The 21104-nt window shown below is 39.0% G+C and overlaps 1 protein-coding gene across 1 annotated transcript in view; it reads right to left on the bottom strand.

Moving 5' to 3' along the window:
• Positions 1-20079, bottom strand: part of LOC134536491 (cell adhesion molecule Dscam2-like) — a 160424-nt gene extending 140345 nt beyond the window's left edge. Inside the window, exons 1-3 of the mRNA XM_063376213.1 lie at positions 20071-20079; positions 16554-16687; positions 8961-9038 (exon numbers count right to left, since the gene is read on the bottom strand). Of these exons, the coding sequence (XP_063232283.1) occupies positions 8961-9038; positions 16554-16687; positions 20071-20079 (221 nt within the window). The remainder of the gene's footprint in view (positions 1-8960; positions 9039-16553; positions 16688-20070) is intronic.
• Between the last annotated feature and the right edge of the window lie 1025 nt (positions 20080-21104).

Here is a 21104-nt window from a genome sequence, read left to right as displayed (position 1 = left end):
ATGACGCCAGGCCATCAAATGTGCGTTACCGTTGCGCACAATACTCTGTCCCGTCAGGGAGCGAGGGTTTTATTCCCCACGCCCGTCCACGCGGTGTGCCGACACACAGCCGCGCAGAGGGGCAGGGGGGCAGGGGGGCAGGGGGGCAGGGGGGCAGGGGGGCATGGGGGCAGGGGGGAGCTCGCAACTCGAGAATGTTCTCATTGTGACCGGTAATGGCGTCGACAGCCGCCCCCGGCTCGTGTTTTGAAGGGCGTCTGTCCGACACCCGTGTCGACCCCTCTCTCCGCCAGGCGCGCTGCCAGCGCTATCAGTTACCACAACCCCCACCACCCCACCACCACCCCTCTGCCGCGCTACAACAACCCCCCTCCCCTTTCCCCCCGCTTGGGGCCTTTCCCTGTCTGTCACGGACTTGTTACTTTCATTCCATCCGGCTGCTCGAATCCTGGATTACATTCATCCTCTCACCTCGTCTATTTCAGATCAATGCACAACAGTTCTGAGTCAGATTTGTAGCATGATTCCTCGATAGACATGTGTCTCACGCATCGTTAAAATGGAATATAACCACTCCTTTTAATGGTTGTCTTATGGTTAGAAATACTCCTGCATGCTACACCATATATTAAAGTTTAGCAAACAAAAAATAAATAAATAAATATATATATATATATATATATATATATACGTATGGATTTTTGCTGGTTAAATTTACATGTGATAAAAATATAATTATTATAAAATTTACACTAATTTATCCTGTTTTTATTTATACCATTCTAAGTATGCTAGCACTCTAAGTCCAACGATATACTTACTAATGGATGAATACTTATTATAATTACCTTTTTTGGTCTTTATAAGAAAATACATTTTTACAAGTTATTGTAAAAATTGTTCAACATCTAAATGAACGAGTTAAATTTTTAAATAATCCGAGAAAGTAATTCTTAGTAGAATTAAGTGGGTAACTGTTTTGAGCCAACCTGCATTAAAGCATTTTTAAAGAAAAAACCTTAGAAGTTTAATTAAGGATGTAAAGTGTTAATTATTATTTCTGTGAGTTTACATGTAAATAGATAAATATTATAAAATTTCTTTTTGGTTTAGTTCAAATAACTATGCAAACATTTTTAAGTAATACAATTATAAGCATTTGTTATGTACCAAATGTACACTCTTACTCACATACTAGTCTTAAAAGTAATAATTCTCAAGGTTTAAATTCAGTTACTCACCTTCTTTTAAGATGATTAAAACTGCAATCCATCTTGATACTAAAGATGACATTGGAAAATTCCTGTAACAAAAAAAAACATTATTTTAAAAGACAGTTATGTAACATGATTGTACTTATGTAATGTGTATATTTACCATAACTTTTTATAAACTTAAGTGTTTAATCGTATCACGTAACGTGTCTGAAAACAAATATAAACCTTATTCAAGAGATAGGAAATATAATCTGTATTTATTTTAACACGCAATTTATAAAATCACTAAGTTTTTTCTATGTTACCGAATCATCTATCAGAAATACATTTATAGTTTTTAAATAGACACTTTTGTACACTATGACAGCTGGGAGTCTTGTAAATGAGAAGTCTTTTTTAAATGTTAATCACCATTTAATTATCGGTACTAATCTAAATACTGCTTTACAATCATAATAACAGTTTTTTTCAGTAAATTCACTCTGTATTTGCATAGCATTCAAAAACGGCAAGCTCATTGAGATGGATTAGTGTCTAAACTGAAAATTATTTTCAAATTAAAGGAACCAAAGTCATGTATTGTTTTATTTATAATTTAGTAGAAAATCAGAATGTTGTCCGTGACGTTACTAACAATTCAGTAAACATTGGAACCTCTCAGCTACGGCGCTACCTTCGCCACAGCGGTGGTCACCCCTGAGGAATGGATGCTGCGGCAATCAACGGACCCGGGAAGTCCTTCCTTTAGCGATCGCGGTCTCGTGTGATGACTTGAGTGCGTGCAGAAGTTTGTGGAGGAACAAAGACGTAACTGCTAACATCTTCAAAGGAGAGTCGTCGTGACGAGGGAATTGCCGGAGCTGAGAGGCCAGACGACCGGAACGAAACGAAACGTGATCAGGAAACTGCGATAGCTTTGCGGCGGGCAGAAGTGGCACGGCGGTAGACCGAAAATGGTTAGACCGACAGTCGTTTGACTGAGTGCCAGACAATTTATAATGCCCTTACCATAGTAAAATGGAATGGCTGTCAGGTACTCGATCTAGAGTCATTTTACAGAATTTTTTTTAACCTAAACATCATTTGACTGACGATCACTTCACTGAAAGTAGTTTTTTTTTTTCGATGTGTAAAACCATATACTTTCGGTCTAGTAACTGCTACCCAGTCAAAAAAAAAAAACTTTTAAAAATATCTGCTTTGTTTTAAATTTATACTCATTTACGTGTACTTATGCTTGTCAATACGGAGTTGATTTTGGCGTAGTGACGTGTTCGTCGAGGGAAACTTACAGAACCCTTCGTACGAAAGTAGACTGATATTACGCTTAAATTGTATATGCCACTGTCAAACAGATTTCGTAACTCATTAACTGATTTAAAAATTTCTCGAACTTGAAAATACTTTTTTCGCGTACACTGGAATATGAGTGAGCTTATAGCATGAACGATAGTGGCGTATTTTCATTACGTAAAGTTGAAATGCCGCTTGGCATAAATATTTTTTTTGGTTCTGTGTTGGGAACTAGTATATATGTATCGGGAAATAATATATGTGCATTATCACGCAGGAAAAAAATAATTATTGTCACATTGAATTACACAGTTTAAACCAAATTTCAAATTACCAATGTTACAAATGCTAACATGAAAATAAAAATACCTAAATAAAAAAACATACAAAACAACACACAAAATCACAAAAAAAAACCATACGTCACGTGGGAATTAAAAAAAATGTTAATGATTTAAAAAAAATTACTTAAATTGAAGTTTTTCAAGTTGTACAGAAGATATTTGCATAGTTATAGTCATTTATGTTTTATAGCCAAAACAATCAGATATTGTGTTATAAGTTGGGAGTTGTGCTAAGACTGGCTTTGTTTCAGTGAGTTTCAAACAGTTTTACTTGTGTTTTACGTGATGAAAAGATGAATGTGGTTCATACACGATGCGTGTCAAATTATGCCTCATTTAAGGGCGAGTCTGAGGTGAAATGTACCAGTAATTTTCTGTATACTGAACCCATCTAACTGTGTGACCATTCCCATTTTTGTGACAAGATTTTTTTAGCTAAAATTATGGAAAACTAATTACTTTCCAGTTAACCGCAAATCATTCGGACTAAGTATTGCGAAAAATAAAACAATTCCGTCGCCAAATATAAAAAATTATCGAAGTGAAGTTGTGATAGTAGATAACCAAAATGTTCCCACTGGAGATGAAGTACTCAACAAGAACTGTTTGAGAGGTAGGTCCGCAGATGCTTGGTTACAATTCAAACATTTGATTCATTGAAATTCGATTCAATTAAAATAGTTTTATTTCATTACAATTGCTTTCTATTGTTGCTGTTTCATGTAATTTTACTTCATTTCATTTACCAATTACATTTTGGGTACATATCATTTCATTTGTATTGTATCAATTCATATCGTTTGACAAATAATAAGGTTTCGATTATTTTTCTGTTTATGTGGTTGCATTTCATTTCCATTTGTTTAGTTTGAGATTATTTTTATTATTTAACATTGATGTGTAGAGTTAGGTGACATTTCAGTACGTTTTACAAGTGAAGCCTCGGCGGGAGCCCGCGCCAGTTCTCGGGACCAGAAGGCAGAAGGCAGAAGGCAGAAGGCAGAAGGCAGAAGGCAGAAGGCAGTCTCTCTCTCCTCGCAGCCCGGGTATTCGCAACCGCAACCGGGTTTCATTCAGAACCGGCAATTCCCTGTACTTTCCTTACTGCGTAGCTTTTTATTAATGATGCTGTAGTCGCTGGTTGAAGAAGTAATGGTCAGTTTTAAACCATTAAACAAAATTTAGTTACCAAAAGTTAAAAAAATAAACATTTTTGTTACAAAAAATTTTAATTGCAAAAATACACACTAACGTGAAAAATATCACTTTATTCTCAGCCTTACTTTCAATATTTAACTTTGAAAAGAAAAGAGAGAAAAATTAAACAAATAATCGTTTTAACGCATACAAAATCACAGGAATATTTTCTTGAAGTAACATTTGATATTTTCATAATAATTTAAAAAATATATAATATCGTTATTTAAAGAACACTGGCTGGACAACCGCAGGCACACACAGACTGCCGACTGACTCACCCAGCCCTCATGGCTCCAATAAAAACCGAAATTGTATGCTGTCGATGTCGAGTTCCGAATGTACCGAGAGAATCGGGAATCGATTTAAACTTCCCGGTTGTTTCACAGTATCGAAAGTGCCGGTACTTCCCGGGTCCGAACCCTGGAAACTCGCCCCTAAGCCTCGCCCCTGGTGGAGGGGCTGGCTGGCTCGTGGGGGAGGGGGTGTAGGGGCTTGAGGGGAGGGGGCGACACGCCTGAGTGGCTTCTCGTGTAGCGAGGGCGAGTTAACTCGGGGCTGATGACAAGTGGATTTAGGCTCTGTGAAACTGAAACTTTTCCTGAGCTGCCGGCGGCGGACATTTCCTGCTGCGCTCCACGATGCCTCTCCCTGCCTCCACATCACACATTCACATACACATGCACATGCCAACCAGTGAGAGTATAGTCGGTCCACGGCGGGTTGTGCCTTGTTCATGCAGACAGGGTGGTGATAGCGTCTCTATGTATTTTACTTACAAACAAGTCTTATCACCGGATTATCGGTGGATACGTTCTTGGATAAGGTGGACACGCTAACTTCTTGAAGCAAAAATTAGCCACACATTAAATAAATAATTACTATTTGTTTTTAAAACTTTATTATTTTTTCTTGGTGGTTAAAAAAAGTTGTATATTGCAGCTGTGATTATCAATTGCAGATATAATTAGGCTTTTGGTGTCTTCTCTCTCTCTCTCTGCAGTAAGAGAAAATTATTTTTTAATTTACTATTTCTAGCAGTGAATCATTATAAATTTATTGTTTACAAGCGTACCCAATAATAACACTAATACTCGTCAGTTAATTTTTTTATCTGGGTGAAGAAATATCACCCATGTCATCAATTATTATTTACCAGATAATGATTAATTATTTATATAAAATTAAGTTCTTGTTATTTTGATAATTGTGCACTAATAGCTATTTATTACAGTAAATATTTAAGAGAATTATTATTATTTCAATTATTTTCAATGTATTTCAGTGCACTTCTATGTAACCATCAAGAAATCAAGCAAACCAAGGCACACGTCACACAAGGATCAGATCATCCACTCCCCGAGAAATGTTTCCTAGCATACCTCGTGCATTTGCACCTGATGCCCTTAACCTGTTTATAAGTCTTTTCTTTTAACGGAGTACAATAAATTGAGGTAAGTTCATCATTCCTTTGCATTATTTCACATTATCTAAAAAAAAAAAAAAGGCTGTCTTTAGTAACAGTCTCACATAAATTACTTGGTAAATTATATTAACCTTACATTTTAGTTCCTTCTCATCTGGATTATTTAGAGTTCAATTCTCACACGGCTAGACACTACACGCATACCACATGACACTTGAATTCTGAAAGTATTTGCCTAGCGTGAAGTAGTTATATTTCGGAGAGCTAGCACAAGTGATTTCTTTTCACTTGGCAGCCTAACTCCTTGATAGTACTTCTAACGACAGTGCTCTGTAACTATTGACATATAATCAATCATTAAAGTCTGTCAATTTCTCAGCGTTTAAAACTGGGAATTTTTGGAATTTTTTTTGGGCTTGATTTAAAAAGTTTTAAATATTGTGTTAAATCACAAAAAAATTTTCAATATAAAATTATTTTTTTTTTCAATTGAAGCTTAAATTAATAAACTTGAAAAGAAAAAAAATTAATTTAGGATTATTGTGTTTAATATTTAATTATTTTTGACGTGATAACATCTTATAAATCGATGAACGCCGGCTGAACGCACGAAAAAGCATGACTCATTGTCAATTTCCGCCTGAGCCGAGCGTGCAAAAATCGGCCAACCACCGTGCGAGAAAATCTTCTATAATATCAAACAGGTTAAGGGGGGGGGGGCTTTTTAAAAGCAACAATTTAAATTTTTTTATTTATTTGTTTTATTTTGTCATATCAAATTAACAATTTACTGACATTGATTCGATTTCAGTTTATTTCTATAAATAATTGTTCGTGATTATATTAAAACAAATTATTTAATTTAAATTTGCAAAAACTGTAAATAATATTTGAAAATTAAAAAGTATGCAATTTTTCATCAATATTTTCTTGTGACGTTATCACGTATAATTATCGTCCGTAGACCGACTTTACAGACAAACTCCTTTTTTTCTAATTATTTAAAAAGATATGTATTTCCCAGAAAGCAGCAGTGTTAGTATACCGGCTCCAAAGTGTCTCGAGCAGAAGTGCCCGAGCCCGCACCTGCTGCCGCCGGACACCGCCTCTCTCGTGGTGACGTCACGAGGAACCGCAGTGCGCAGGGCCGCTGAACGAGCGACTTAGTTGCTCGTGGCCCGAGGTTCGTTACGACTTCAGGCCGGAGAGGGGTGAAGGGGCGTCGGAGCTGGAGCGCCCTCGGGAGCAGGGGGGGGGAGAACTCGGCGCATCCAGGAGGAGCAGTTCGTTCGATAAACTCCCGCGTGTGTTGGGAAAGAGAGCCAACAGAATATCAAATTGGAAACTCACTCGTGTAACCGACTTTTAGAACCGTGCTTTGGAAGACTCGCCGTTTCTTGTGCGATTTCTCACCAAAAAAAAATCTTGACACGTGTCGAAGCATGTATTTGAAAATGTTAGAAAATGATGGTATTTAGCTTCATGTGTAATTATTTTATATAAAAATTTAAGTAAGAAGTAAACACTGTTGCAGGATACCACTTCATGCCACTTTTCAACACACCAACTAATTTACCAATTGATTAAAGAGACACGTTAAAATACATGACGTTATACATTTATCCACAACCCTTTCAATTAGCCACACTTTCCTTTTAAAAAATTTGTTCTCACAGATAAACGGTCTTTGATTCAAAAACAACTAAGATCTTGGGGAAAAAAACAGACACACAGAAACAAGAAAATAACTTTTGTAGAACTTCAAAAAGTTTCTCGAAAAAAATAAAAATATAAGATTGTAAGTGGTTTAATAGTAGAGAAAATGTGTTCTTGTAAGTATTAGTGTAGAAATATGAACTACCAAACGTGTGTTTTGAAATAAAATAGTAATACATTTTGTGTTGGAAAACGAAAATTGAGATATTCCACACAAAAATCATATTAATATCAAACAACTACTTTTCAAAAAGATAATTAAAAAAAAAACAACACAAATTTTTGTACGCCCAGGCATTTGCAGAAAACTGTTTCACAGCGGAAACAAAACTAAAAAAATAACCCACGTAAAAATTACAGAATCAAATTCACTGTGGACGGAATTACGAGCGCTGAACAACGTGTAATTAAATAATATTTGGAATTAGGTTACAAAGAGACTGCTGGGTTGCGCTGGTACGAAGGGGAGGGGGAAAGGGTTGCGGTGCAATTTGCCGGTTATTTGATTCCGGGAACTGCAGGCGCGCAGGCGGGGCTTCAAAGGCGAGCGACATATTGGATTGCGCAACAAACTGCATGCGAGCCACACGCACCAACCAGCGCTCGCGACCGAATAACCACAGGAATATCGACCTGTGTTTTGTGCCAGGCTCCCGAGTGTTCCTTTGCAGACGTCCGAAGTTTATGTCGGCTGGCTCTTTTTTGACGTGATAACGTCATATAAATCTATGAACGCCGGCTGAACGCACGAAAAAGCATGACTCATTGTCACGTTCCGCCTGAGTCGAGCGTGCAAGAACCGGCCAACCACTGTGCGAGAAAATCTTCTATAATATCAAACAGGTTAAGGCGGGCTTTTTAACTAATTTCTCGTGATTATATTAAAACAAATTATTTAAATTAAATTTGCAAAAACTGTAAATAATATTTAAAAATTAAAAAGTATGCAATTTTTCATCAATGTTTTCTTATGACGTTATCACGTAAAATTATCGTCCGTAAACCGACTTTACAGACAACCCCTTTTCTTTTTTACTATCGAGCACCGGCGTGTCTAAGCCAGGAGCGGGGAATGTGGCTGGGGGGTTCTGCGGGGTGCTCCCGCTCCTTCAATCCCCCCTCCCTCACCCAGCCTCCTGTGGCCCAGTGGACGAGGCCTGCAAGGTACACCACGGCGTCCAGGGCTTCGGGGAAAATAACACACGATTAGAAAACCACTCAAGATACCATAGTGGTTGGTCTCTGTTTACGAAAAACATATTAGGATACTTTGAGTGCGGATGTTTCCGTATTTCAATTTTAAACTGTATTTGTGGAAGAGTGAACTTGGCTAGAAAACGAAGGAAGGCACAGTTAAGTTCCACGCCGTAAGTTTTTCCTGAAAACCTCGTGATGGACTCATAACATGTGGTTCATTAAATTATTTTGTAATTTTCAATTTCATACAGTTTTTCACTCTTAAAGAACTATTTTCATAACATTTTGTTTACTATTATCCATGTTGTGAACTGACTCCACGCGGCAATGTCTCGACCTGTGAACCTGGCTCCGCAGTGCGAAGCAAGACCCTAGCCTCGCCGTGCTGGGGAAATGTACGTCGCACCACTCGGCAGCAGGGAAGGTTAAGGGGGGATCTTACGTCACCCCTTTTTCCCTCTTGGAGTGGCTGCCATGTTGGAAGCCGAGACCTCAGCGGGTTGAGGGGGAGGTTGGGGGTTATAGGTCCCCACTCTCCCCCTTCCAGAAGGGGCCACAAGGGGTGGGTACCCTTCATACATCACATCCGGTGGTCTGGGCCCCTGCCCCCTGCCCCTGCGCTGGTAGGCCACGCGCCTCGCTCCTCTCCTGCCGCCAGGCAACCCGCAACACGGGGCACAACCGCCGGGCTTTTAGCGGCTAGCGACCACCTCTCAAGTTCCGCGAAAGTATCGTTTTGGTTGTCGGAGAAAGTGAGTGGGGAGGGGGGTTAGCCAAGGCCAGCTTGCTTCCGTGAACTTTGCGCCGAGGGTCGGAGTTGGCTCGGCGCTAATTGAACACTTCCTGGCTCTGCGCTGCTGGTGACGCAGCCGAGTGTACAGACGCCAGCAACCCACCCACAGACCTCATATCCCTCACGTGTCACGTGACCTTCTACTTTTGACGTGATAACGTCTTGTGAACGCCGGCTGCACGCACAAAAATTGTCACGTTCCCCTGAGCCGAGCATGCAAGAACCGGCCAAACCACCGTGCGAGAAAATCTTCTATAATGTCAAGCATGTTAAGGGGGGCCATTTTAACTAATTGTTCGTGTTTATATTTAAACAAATTATTGAAATTAAATTTTCAAAAACTGTTAATATTTGAAAGTTAAAAAGTATGCAATATTTCATCAAAGTTTTCTTATGACGTTATCACGTAAAATTATCGTACGTAAACCAACTTTACAGACAACCCCCCTCTTTTATTTCTTTTGGTCAGATATTAGTAAAATTTAATTTGAATAGAAAAATACATATTGTATTTATTCTGAATGCATTACCTGTAATAGTTTGGCACTGATACAATAATAATAATTTATAAATGTGCTTTAATATTAAAGTTATAATTAAAAATTAAATTATATTTTACAAACATGCAATATTTATAAAATATTATTACATATATAATTAATATCGTATCGGACACCATGTACACGTTTTATGAAAAAAAAATTATAATCAAAATATTAATATATTAGTAGCTTGGCTTCTGGGTTGTAGCCGCGTCCTTGGCGAATAATTCACCGACGTTTCGGTCGACATTTCAGTCGCCATCATCAGGGAGCAGATCAGTAGGTAATTTTCTATCATTTTTAAATGTTCGTGTAATAATGTAAATAAAAACTTATAAATAATTTAATCGATATTTATTTAGACTTAAAAATAATCCAGAAGTAAGTAAACAAGTAACGTACGAATCAGATAAAATAGTATATTTATTTAATGGCGGGCTTGTGCGGCGGTAGGCTTCGTCCACGTGACATCACAACGGCCAGGGAGTATCCCGAGCTCTTCTCGGCGGGTACTGGCCAGGGCTGGAGGGGGTGCAGTAAAGCCCTGTTGATCGATAACAAGGGAGGGCGGGCAATCTGCTTCCGCCGCGTCCATTAGGGCTCCGTGAGGCGCGAGCTGCCGCCCTTCATTGCGCGCTTCTTGTGCCCTTCGGGTCGCCACGTTGCAGCGAGGCTTCCGTGCCGCTCAGATGCATGCTGAATACTGTATGGAACATTTCCTTAACGTATGTGGGAGATTACCATACATTCATGGGGAATTTCTCAAGAAAAAAATAATTACCCTAAATTAGTTTTTAAAATGCACTTGTAAATTAAAAAAAAAAATCTATTGAAAGTAGAAGTAGCTTGGCTTCTGGGTTGTAGCCGTGTCCTTGGCGGAGTTACCTTGAGTAGGTAACTGCTCCCTGATGATGGCGACGGCAATGTAAACCGAAACGTCTGTGAATTATCCGCCAAAGAATACGGCTACAACCCAGAAGCCAAGCTACTTCAGACAACGGCTGTGAAAGCCTGGGCACATTACTATTGAAAGTAGTTTAACATGTTTTCGTATTCATAATTTTTTGAGGTTAAAACTTCAAATTTTTTTAATATTTTGTGGGGAAAAAAATATGAATGAAATATCTTTTGATTTTATACCTCCAAAATTTAGATAGGTATTTTTAAAATTAGTTTTAAAACGAAATTTTTTTATATATAGTTTTGTATGACGTTCGTTTTCTTTAAAAGCAAATTTGTATAAACTAATGGAAGAAATTCCTAGGTGGATGCCGCAGTTCTGTATCAGCTACGGTCCGAATGTTCGAACGAAAGCTCAACTTTGATGAAAAAAGTTTCGGGAACACTGCCGCGAAGCACACTGGGAAAGCGCTAATTAGAATACGAACTTCTGAACTCCGAGAGTGGTCTGGCCTCGCAGGAATGCCCGTAATTGCGACGCAAGTTTAGGAGAAGCCGTGTATAAAGCCCTTCAATATTAGGTATATATATATTTTTTCTAAGGGCAAATATCAGACGTGGTCTTTTATACGCAACAAACTTTAAATTAACAGCAATTCTACTTACAGGAAGTTTTAAGTCGCAAAAACATTACATTCCGTGATTTCTTTCTGTGGCACTACAAATATTCATCACGTTCAGATGTTATTATGCCTATTTATTCATCACTGGTTTAAAAACTTTGGTTTCGCTCGTGCAATTTCAGAGTACTGATAAAATTTTACCATTAAAAGAAAAGTATGTGATTAACTCCACACATTTTAAATAAATAAATAGCCACAATAAAAATTTCAAATACATAAAAAATTTATTTCATAAAAAATAATTTAACAATTATGTTTTTTAAAGTGAATTTGCGAAGGACTTTTTAATTTTTAGTATAGATAAAATATCTGATTTTAAAACTTCTGTTTTAGAGTATTCGAGTATGTATTTTACATTGATAAAATCAAACTTACCTCCTTTTCATTTCACGAGGTAAACAATTTAAAGATTTGTTAAACACGCACCTATTTCATTTTAACTATGTTTGTACCATCGCTTACACTAACACTTTTAATTTGGTCAAATTTTTCTTTGCAAAATTAAATGATTTCGCTTTATTACAAATACCTCCCATTAATTCAGGATATTTTCTTGTGTATAATTGTTAAAATTGGGCTTCGTTAAAACACTGTACATTTAAAATTTAATGAAATGCGTGAAGGTAAAAGTGCCTGGCTGCTACAATGTTGTTTCTCCTGTAAAATCATTGGCGTTTATTATTGTTTTTTTTTGGTAATGACTGCATCTGAAATAATATTACCAATAGTTACTACGCCATGGTCTTTGAAAGCTCACAAGACCTAGTCTCTGTCTGACTGAAGGCATATTTTCGATACTAAACGATAAAAAATTTTATCTACCCCTTAAATTTATTTTCCTGCAGGTGACAGTGTATGCAGGACTTTACTCGTGTGATACAAAATAACGCATCCGAGTTTCGTGGTAAATTTTCAACCTTAAAGAACAGCCTTTAACAGAAATAAAAGCTGTTAACGGATCAGTTTATTGTGTTTGCCAAGAGGAAAAGTTCCATGTTTTATCTTAAACGCATGTAAATATACTGCAGTTATAACATGAACACGAGGAGCCAACTTTAAATGACCAGCCCTGTACGTAGCTGCACAAAATATGACTTAAACACAATCTTCTATATATCTATACAAACTGAGAGCTCGTACAAGTACCTTTGAATCAATTATTTTTTCACGCATTCTAAATGTTGAGATAAAGAGTTTTGCAATGCCACCTGAATAATTCAATTTAAAAAAAATATATAATAGGTTCTCGCAATGAACAAACTGTTAAAATCAAGATCGAGTTCAACCCGAGCGCCAAATAAATTTGGTGACATCCTGGTATGGGTGATCAGTATGCACCACAGTGACTGACCTACAAAACACAGCCGCCCAGGGGCCGACAAGAAATTTAATCAAAAGCTGGGCCCGGAAATGTGTTTTTTTCGCGCGCACCCTTGCTGCGAGCCTCTCTCTTGGGCGGGTCTCGCCGCCAGGGGTGTTTTGCGCGCGGTCGACTCGGCCAGGGATTACAAGGCCCGCAATCAGCGAGCCGTCAGCCCGGCGGTGCCTGCCTTATCGCGGGCTGCCAACTTCCCAGCTGCAAATAACTAGTCGCGCGCTTAAAAAAAAAGTCGGTTTACGGACGATAATTTTACGTGATAACGTCATAAAAAACACTGATGAAAAATTGCATACTTTTTAATTTTCCAATATTATTTACAGTTTTTGCAAGTTTAATCTAAATAATTAGTTTAAATATAATCACGAACAACTAGTTTAAAAGCCCGCCTTAACCTGTTTGATATCATAGGAGATTTTCTCGCACGGTGGTTGGCCGGTTTTTGCACGCTCGGCTCAGGCGGAAAGTGACAATTTTTCGTGCGTGCAGCCGGCGTTCATCGATTTATAATACGTTATCGCGTCAAAAACCTGATTATTCTCTCCTATCTAAACTTACGAGGGAATGTAGTTTTTCTAAAATATGTTTGCTCACAATTTTAAATTAAATCAAAATTACGACGATGATTAGTTCGTTTTAAAGGGTTTTTCAATTTATTAAGTATTTTAGAAACTTTCTGACAAAATTAATATTTCATTCCTAGCGTGAACATAGATCATGTAGTGGTGTGGTACATAGTTTAGAATTAAATATTTGTATGTGACCTTGGTCTTAAAACTGTCTCTTATTAGTACATTTTTAAATCAATTAAAAATTTGTTTTATTCAAAAAAAGGTCCGCCTCGTGGCCCGGCTTCCTGACGGGAAGCCTTCATTTCACAGACGAGAGAGCCACACCCGAAGTTCATGCTCGCTTTTATTCTCGTTCTATCTCATTGTATAAACCGGTGTGGCATTACATTTTGAGGTCGATTAGGATAGGTTAGCTACATTATAAATACTTTAAAACATTGTGGATGGTTTGGTTATGACTTGATGTAAGTTTTTGGACATACGCCATTGCTAAGCAATGGCGTATGTCCAAAAACTTACATCAAGTCATGCACTCCCATTGCACAAATCTTTTAAAGATAACATGGTTTGGTTATATTAGGTAATTATAGCTACATTAAAAAATACTGTAAAATCATTTTATGGTTGCTTAGCAAATAACTTCTTAATATGTAGCTATCCAGCGCTAGGAAACAGTTTACATGATTTCACAGTATCTTTAATGTAGCTATCCTAACCAAATCAACCGTCCACAATGTTTAAAAGTATTTATAATGTAGCTAACCTAACCTTTTACAATGAACAAAAAAAACCTGGAGATGCACGATCGGGCGTTTGGCTCTCTCGTCTGTGAAAAGAAGGCTTCCCCTTCCTGACTCACCCTGCACGGTGACCACAGGGCCGGACGCAAACAGCACTGAGTGGCAACATGCTGCAAGTGTGACCGAGACATTGCCGCCTCCGTCTTCACGTGTAGCGCTGTCCCGGTGATCGCGAACGAGTCCCGTGACAACAATGAGCATACCGCTGCTCATGCGAGACACACAGAGAGAGATGCGTGCACACAGTAGTAAGGGGTTGGAAGGGGGGAGGGTCCGACCGGCAGTTGCATTCCCCGGAGGAGCGCGTGCAGGCATGCACATTCCTCGCAGGACGCGCATAGCGTGGCGATGCATTCCCCGATCAGGTATCGGCGCACAGTAATCCTGGCAGCAGCTGTGCTACACATGCCTGTTCCAACACAACAGTCAGAATATGAGTCGGAATTCAACTGGCAATCTTTGCGGCTGCATATTTACCATAAAAAAGTTAGACAATCGCTACAACCACCGCAAAACGTATGGCTGTCGTTAGTAAATTGCATTGAAATAATAGGGCTATCACCACTTAGCCACTTAGTCCTGCATTCTTTAAAATTGCGGTTAGGCCCAATTGTTCAAAAAAAATCATTTTAATACAGAGTGGTGTTTTGGGAAGATTGTACACATACATTTTAGGCTTGTTCATTTCAATATATGTCAGTAGAATTCTGGTTAATTTATACAGTTTATGATATAATAATTTAAAATGAAATCATAAACCCACGGAGAAAAAGCCTAAATCAGCTGACGTCAAGCAGATAAAACCAGCGATGAACCAAAACAGGTATTATGGACAACACAACGACGACAGCAGAGACTAACACATTCAAACTTAAATATCAGACAGCACAAGGATTACTCATAAAAAAAATAATAACAGCACAGACGAACGCAGTGGGATAACAACCACGAGTCAGTTTCTACAATAGCAGTAAATGCAGACAGACAACAAAATCTGGACAACGATGAGGATAAACAGATATTATGAACAACACAACAACGCCGACGAACACGGTATGTTTTCTATGACAAAACAGCTGCGACGTTTCGGGATCTGGCATCTGTTACTATCATCAGGCACAGACAGGCTGATATCGGACACTAGAAAACAGGGGGATCTATATGTGTTCGACCTCCTCACCTGGCACAGCCAATGGCAGGCGAGGTCTCCTTGATTGGCCGCGCACCTATTGCTGTGTGAGTTGTTGATTTTAAAGTGATTTTTATGATCTCCTGACAATGTCTCACTCCACGCTAGAAAGCTTGTGAGTCAACCTCACAGCGCAATTTCTCCCCCGCCCCAGGGCCATGCTAGGTTCTCAACCCTTCAAAACTCTGAGTAGTTTTCCTCTCTCCCCCACCTCCTCCTCCATCCCTATGGACGTAGAAACTTTGATAAGTAGCGTGAGACATGGAAGGGGAGTGGGGGAGGGCTGTATGACGTTCCTCCGCCATCCACGGAGCCCTCTATGACTCGTCTAACACTTCCTGCCGTCTCTCTCTCTCTCTGCGGCCGCACTTTATTGCTGCGGCGTATTTAAGAGGTCCGGGGCTCCGGTGTCTTGCAAGAGGGGGGGGGGGCGGAGGGGGCGCTAAGTTCCGGGTTCTGCGAGGAGGGCGGCTCCGGGTCCCCGGAGCTCACATAGTCATTAGAAGGCAGCGGCTTAGGCCGCCCGCCCCCCCGCAACACGGGACCCGCATTAGACGCTATAGGTCTCCGGGGGCAAAAGGGCTGGGTTGAATGGGGTAAGGGGAGGGAAAGGGGTTAATACCCAACGCGCGTGTATAATCTCCGAGGCTTCCATGGAAACGGCGTGGCGCCTGGATGAGGGATACTCAATCTCCTAGCGTCCGATTCTTAGATCTCCGGGGGATAAGCGGCGTGGGAAGATTTCCTGCTCGAGACGTAAGCGGACCTTTGTGTGGTTAGGTTTTACGGACTCTTGAAAAGGGCTTCGAGTTGCAATGAATGACATCTCTCCCGCTCATCCGCACACAGACCCGTGTAACTCCCAAGCGGACTGTTCGCAACGAATAACTAAAAACTATCAAGAATATTATCAATTTACTTGTTTACGCGTATGTCGGAATACGTCATGAAAAATCTAGTTACAAATAACATTTTCGATCACTTAGATGTATTCATAAACAAAGACGTTTGTTAAGCCAACTCAGAAGTGTGTATTTAATTTTTTTTTATTGTATAAGAAGATATTTTAAGCCATATTATAGGAAACTGTAGGAATTATTCCTTTCGTCAATAACGTATATAAATGATTAGATTTGTTAGAAATGATGGAGAAACAAAGAAACTGAAAGATCTTGGAAAGTTTCGCTTTCAGTGAGAGTTAAATTTATTAGTTTGAGGGAGGGGGGGGGGGGGTAGAATTTGTATGGGATCCCATCCGCCCGGTCTATGATTGTTTCCTAGAGTTCAACCGAAAGTCCAGCCAGACCTGAGCTCGAAGGCGGGTCGACACTCGATGCCGTCAGTTCCGCACTCGGCCACGGTGTCAGCAGCGGCGCTGAGGTAGTTTCCGGGCGGAGAGCAGTCGAAGGATTCGAGTATCGATTGCAGCGCCCCGCGGGCCTAGGGATGCCCCTAATCCCGTAACACCATTGGGCGTTCCCTCCCCCCCCCCCCCCCTTTGTGCGCTCCCCTAACACCGACCACCCTCGGGCCAGCTCTGATTAATGGAAGGACGTACTGGGGGGATAAGGGGGGAGGGTGTTGGGAATGCGATCCCGTTAGCCGGTCACGGAATCCAACAAAAATCCCAACTCCCCCTCCCTCCCCCCCCCCCCCCCCAAAAAAAAATATACTCTTGATTCTACGCACAGAATTCTGACTCCGACCTCCCCTTTTTTTTCTCTCCAAAGTCATGCAAAAGTTTCGCCGGAGGAATTTTTTTTCAGGGTTTAATTCCTGCAAATTGGACATGAGACTTTAACATCGTGACCTTGCTTACAAAAGACACATCGCCAGGACTCTGAGTTTACTCTACGTGAACACGGGCTCCCGAGACACACTGTGGCGTGGTCGCGAGAGTTCGAGGGACTTGGTAATCCTACAACAAACTCACTTCCTTCCACGTGAATGTTTACTTAGGTGGGTAGAAAAGGACAAGGTATTTTAACAGCTATAGAGCAGAAAACGTTGACTCAATAAGAATAAGTAAAACCACATAAAAACTTAAGAAGGAAATTCAGTTGATATCTTCCGGTGGCGCATCGTACTAAAATATTAAATAAATTATAACATTACTTCATATTCTACCCTCAGTACGCTGTCCTTTTTTTGTCCTTATTTTATTAATGAATTATTTTGAATAAATAAAAATATTATTTATGTTTTAAATATTTTCCGTCGTGAATAATATCGTAAAATTTATTCGACTCAGCATAATGTTAATTTTGTTCACAACGAAATTCAGTACCCAAAAAACCAAATTTAGCACATGTTTTTTTTTTACAAAAAAATACATTTATCATGAACTACGGAGAATTTCTAATTCATTGAAGGTCTTTTCTTCGTTGAAAAACTCCGTGGGATTACCGTAATTTATAACTTTGTACGAGGTGGAAGGTGGATTAAAAAAATAATTGTGATACAACGTATGAAAATGAGATACCTTTTTCCACTCTAGGTAACTCCAGTCCCGTTATGGTCGAAGAATACTCCTGCGTGGAATAAAGGATGGAAATTTCACGGTAACTCCGTTTTAAGCCACACGTTGAATTTTTTTTTGTAGGAACGTCATTTTTTTCGGAATTATACTGCTTTTGGAGTAGGCAGAAAAAAAAAGGCGTGAGTAATAATGGTATAGCATTTGTATGTATTCGTGAAAGACAGCTTCACTCTTGAATAACAATTCTATTTTTTGTTCGTAATGAAAATATACGCATGATGCTAATTTAATATTATAATAGGCCAGTACAAATGTTTTATTTATTAATTTCACCCTTTTCATGTTGATTTCTTAATTAAATTTATATTAATAGTTCCTTAATGTACATCTGCCTTAGAGCGCCACGTTAGAGGTATGCAAGTTGTGTCCCGTTTGCCTGATTGACTGTTTCTCGAGAAACATTGAGATTTGTGTTTTCTCCTTCGCAGGGTGGAATGCTATGGGAAGTACTTCACTCTCGCAAAGGGACGGCTGTATCGGCGACCCGGAGTTCGCATCTTCTACTTGTTAGAGTCACAGAGCCACACACAGCACCATTTCCCAAGTTATTTCTGTGTTTCCAGGCTAGGACGGCTGTGAGTTGTGTACCCAGCTTTTCGCAGTCGAATGTTGTGTGTTCCTGAGTCGTGGTTCTGAGCTGAGATTGCCAATGCTACGACTATAGTGACGATTAGTTCGCTTCTTTACGACTTGATTACGACTAAGTTCTATACACGATCAAGCCACTTTAAAGTGACCGTTAAAAATAAATCAACTAATATAGCCTACGTCCAAGCGTAGATATATGAAAATAGCATGGGTGACAACAAAATATGAAAATAATCATAAATAGAGTATCACGCAGATACATTAGATCAATCCCGAAGAGACGGGAAAAAATAGGATAGTTAAAAAATTGCATGAACGTTTAAATTACAAATTATGTAGTATGCAAAACAAAACTGGATGAATCAGAGAATATGTAATGAAAAAGCTATGAACTTAAAATTAGTCTAGTAGCACGTCAATTGTATTTTTCCTTTGTACGAAATATTTGTTGCTAATTGTTAATTTAATACACGTGTGTCACAAATGTACCTTTTGCTGTGTTTGCATTGAATATGAATAAAAGACTATGTTAAATATAAATTTTTCACGTCTGGCAAATAAATTAGCTACTTTCGATACTTATGCTAGGCATAATTCGGAAGGGTTAATATATAGAGATTTTTTTAAAAAAGAAGTCAATATTTTAAGATAGCTTATTTCTCACGTCCGCTTGAATTTTTGTATTAGTTTCACAAAAAAGAAGGATTATAATTTAAGGAACTAAATCACAGTTTCTTTTCACGGGAAACTATTGCTTGAAAATTCTGGTTGAAAATTTTTGGTGGAAATTCGGGCTGTTTCCGCCCTTTATTACGACATTATCTCTCGTTCCAGGGCGCCTGCAGATTTCTCCTCCTCTTTGCTCGTCCGTTTGAGGAAGGAATGGAAGTCGCGGAGGTATTTGAATATAGATGAGGGAATAAAAGAGAAAGGACAAGTTATTTTTAAAGCAAATTTGAAAGTGAAATCCGCTTCCCTCAAAAGTGAATTGCCTTTCCCTGCGCTAAGTTCAAAAAACATTTCAAACCTTTATTAATTTTTTTTTACTTTGTATTAATGTGTTCAGTGTAAGGATCGTAAAAGCTTTTAGGGTTATTATTTTCTCAAATATACTTACACAAAGTATTATTAATTTGTCACTCTGTTTAACGACTTAGCTTGCTTTTCAAAATCAAGACTCAGGCCTATGCTTAACGCAATTATCGAATCATTACGCAGTGCTTAATAACTTCAAAAACCGAGGGTGACATTTGAATAATTATATTTCACATTTCGCTTCGTTTGAATGTGGCACGAAGTCGTGGGAACAAGATTGCGCCAAGGCACGACTAATGAAGTAAAACTTAGAACGTGAGTTGTGGTTTTAATTGAGTAAACGTCGTACCGATCCAACGAGCGAATAACGTCTTCAAGGACTAATTAACAAAATTATTTCTTCAAAAACAGATAAAGCAACGAGATCAAAAATTATATTCTTAATGATTACGATAAAACTGTAATAACTACCTTGTACAGATTTACAATAATATTTTTCATGAGTAGTTATACTTACGAAACGACTAACATAATATCGCATCTTAAAAAAAAGTCTCTCAGCAATGTGGGATTTATGAAAAATGAAAAACTGCTTGAGATATTTATATGATGTTTTTACCGTTCTTAAAGCATACTGTGCATTCTAAACTATCTTGCACACCTCTGTCATGGCTACTGCAGTTTATAGTCAAATGTCTGCAAACAAATAAAAATAACACTGCAAACAACCCAAAAGGTAATTGCAGAGGAACAGCAGCTTAACCAAGTTACACGGGAAGAATTAACACATTTTCTAAGACAGGGTTATTAAAACAACAGGATGGGAAAATTTTAAAGTGAAGCAGTTAATTAATAAACATTACTCGGAACAGTTAGTTAAGGACAACTTATTCACACAGTGTCTATAAAACAGTTTTTACTGCAGTTGTTAGGGAATAGTTGATAACACAATGAATAGAACATACAATATATCATTGACTTATAAACAGTTAACGATCACATTTTCTAGGAAAGAAATAAAAAATATGTATGGAAACAGTACCAAAAAAATTCAGGGGAACAGTTAATTAACAAAGTGACAGGGAAAGGGGAGAGACCATCTATCACTTCCAAATACTTAACCATTTACGTAACCGAAAATTAAGGACGTGTCCTTTACAGTCGAATAGAAGACCGTAGCCTTCTATACACGTTACATCTGCATCTTTTAAAGTATTTGGAACCCTTCATTTTAGGTATAGAAGGCAAAAACGCAAGCCGAAACGAAAAAAAAGTTAGCTTATATTTTGCGTTTTCCCGCTATGAGTAATTTAAAAACGGGTATTTGAAAACGTCGTTGTTAAACTTTTGCTTCTTGCGTCCTCGCGTTTCTTGCGTGGATTGTGAAGCCGGCCTCGAAGGAACTAGAATATTTACGGAACTGAACCTGACGTGGAGTTGCTTGCTTTATGCCCCGGCGGTCCGTTGCGTTTTACGAAACTTTCTTGAGCAATCGGTTTCCCCTGGCTTCGACGAAGCAGTGAAGCGGCCGTTATTTATGAAGGAGCCTTGCCGCAGGAAGTTGGAGTGGGAAACGGAGGTGTGTAAGTTCGGCGCGCGACGCCTTTCCTTTTAGCAAGTTCCCATACCAACCGTGGAAACTTGCATCCCCCAGGATAAACTGCAGCCGCCCAACAACTGGGGAGTCTCACATGC

The sequence above is a fragment of the Bacillus rossius genome, chromosome 11, assembly GCF_032445375.1.
Source record: "Bacillus rossius redtenbacheri isolate Brsri chromosome 11, Brsri_v3, whole genome shotgun sequence".
Taxonomy (NCBI): Eukaryota; Metazoa; Arthropoda; class Insecta; order Phasmatodea; family Bacillidae; genus Bacillus; species Bacillus rossius.
Note: the sequence above shows the minus strand (reverse complement) of the source record. Positions and strands in the feature narration are given on the sequence as shown.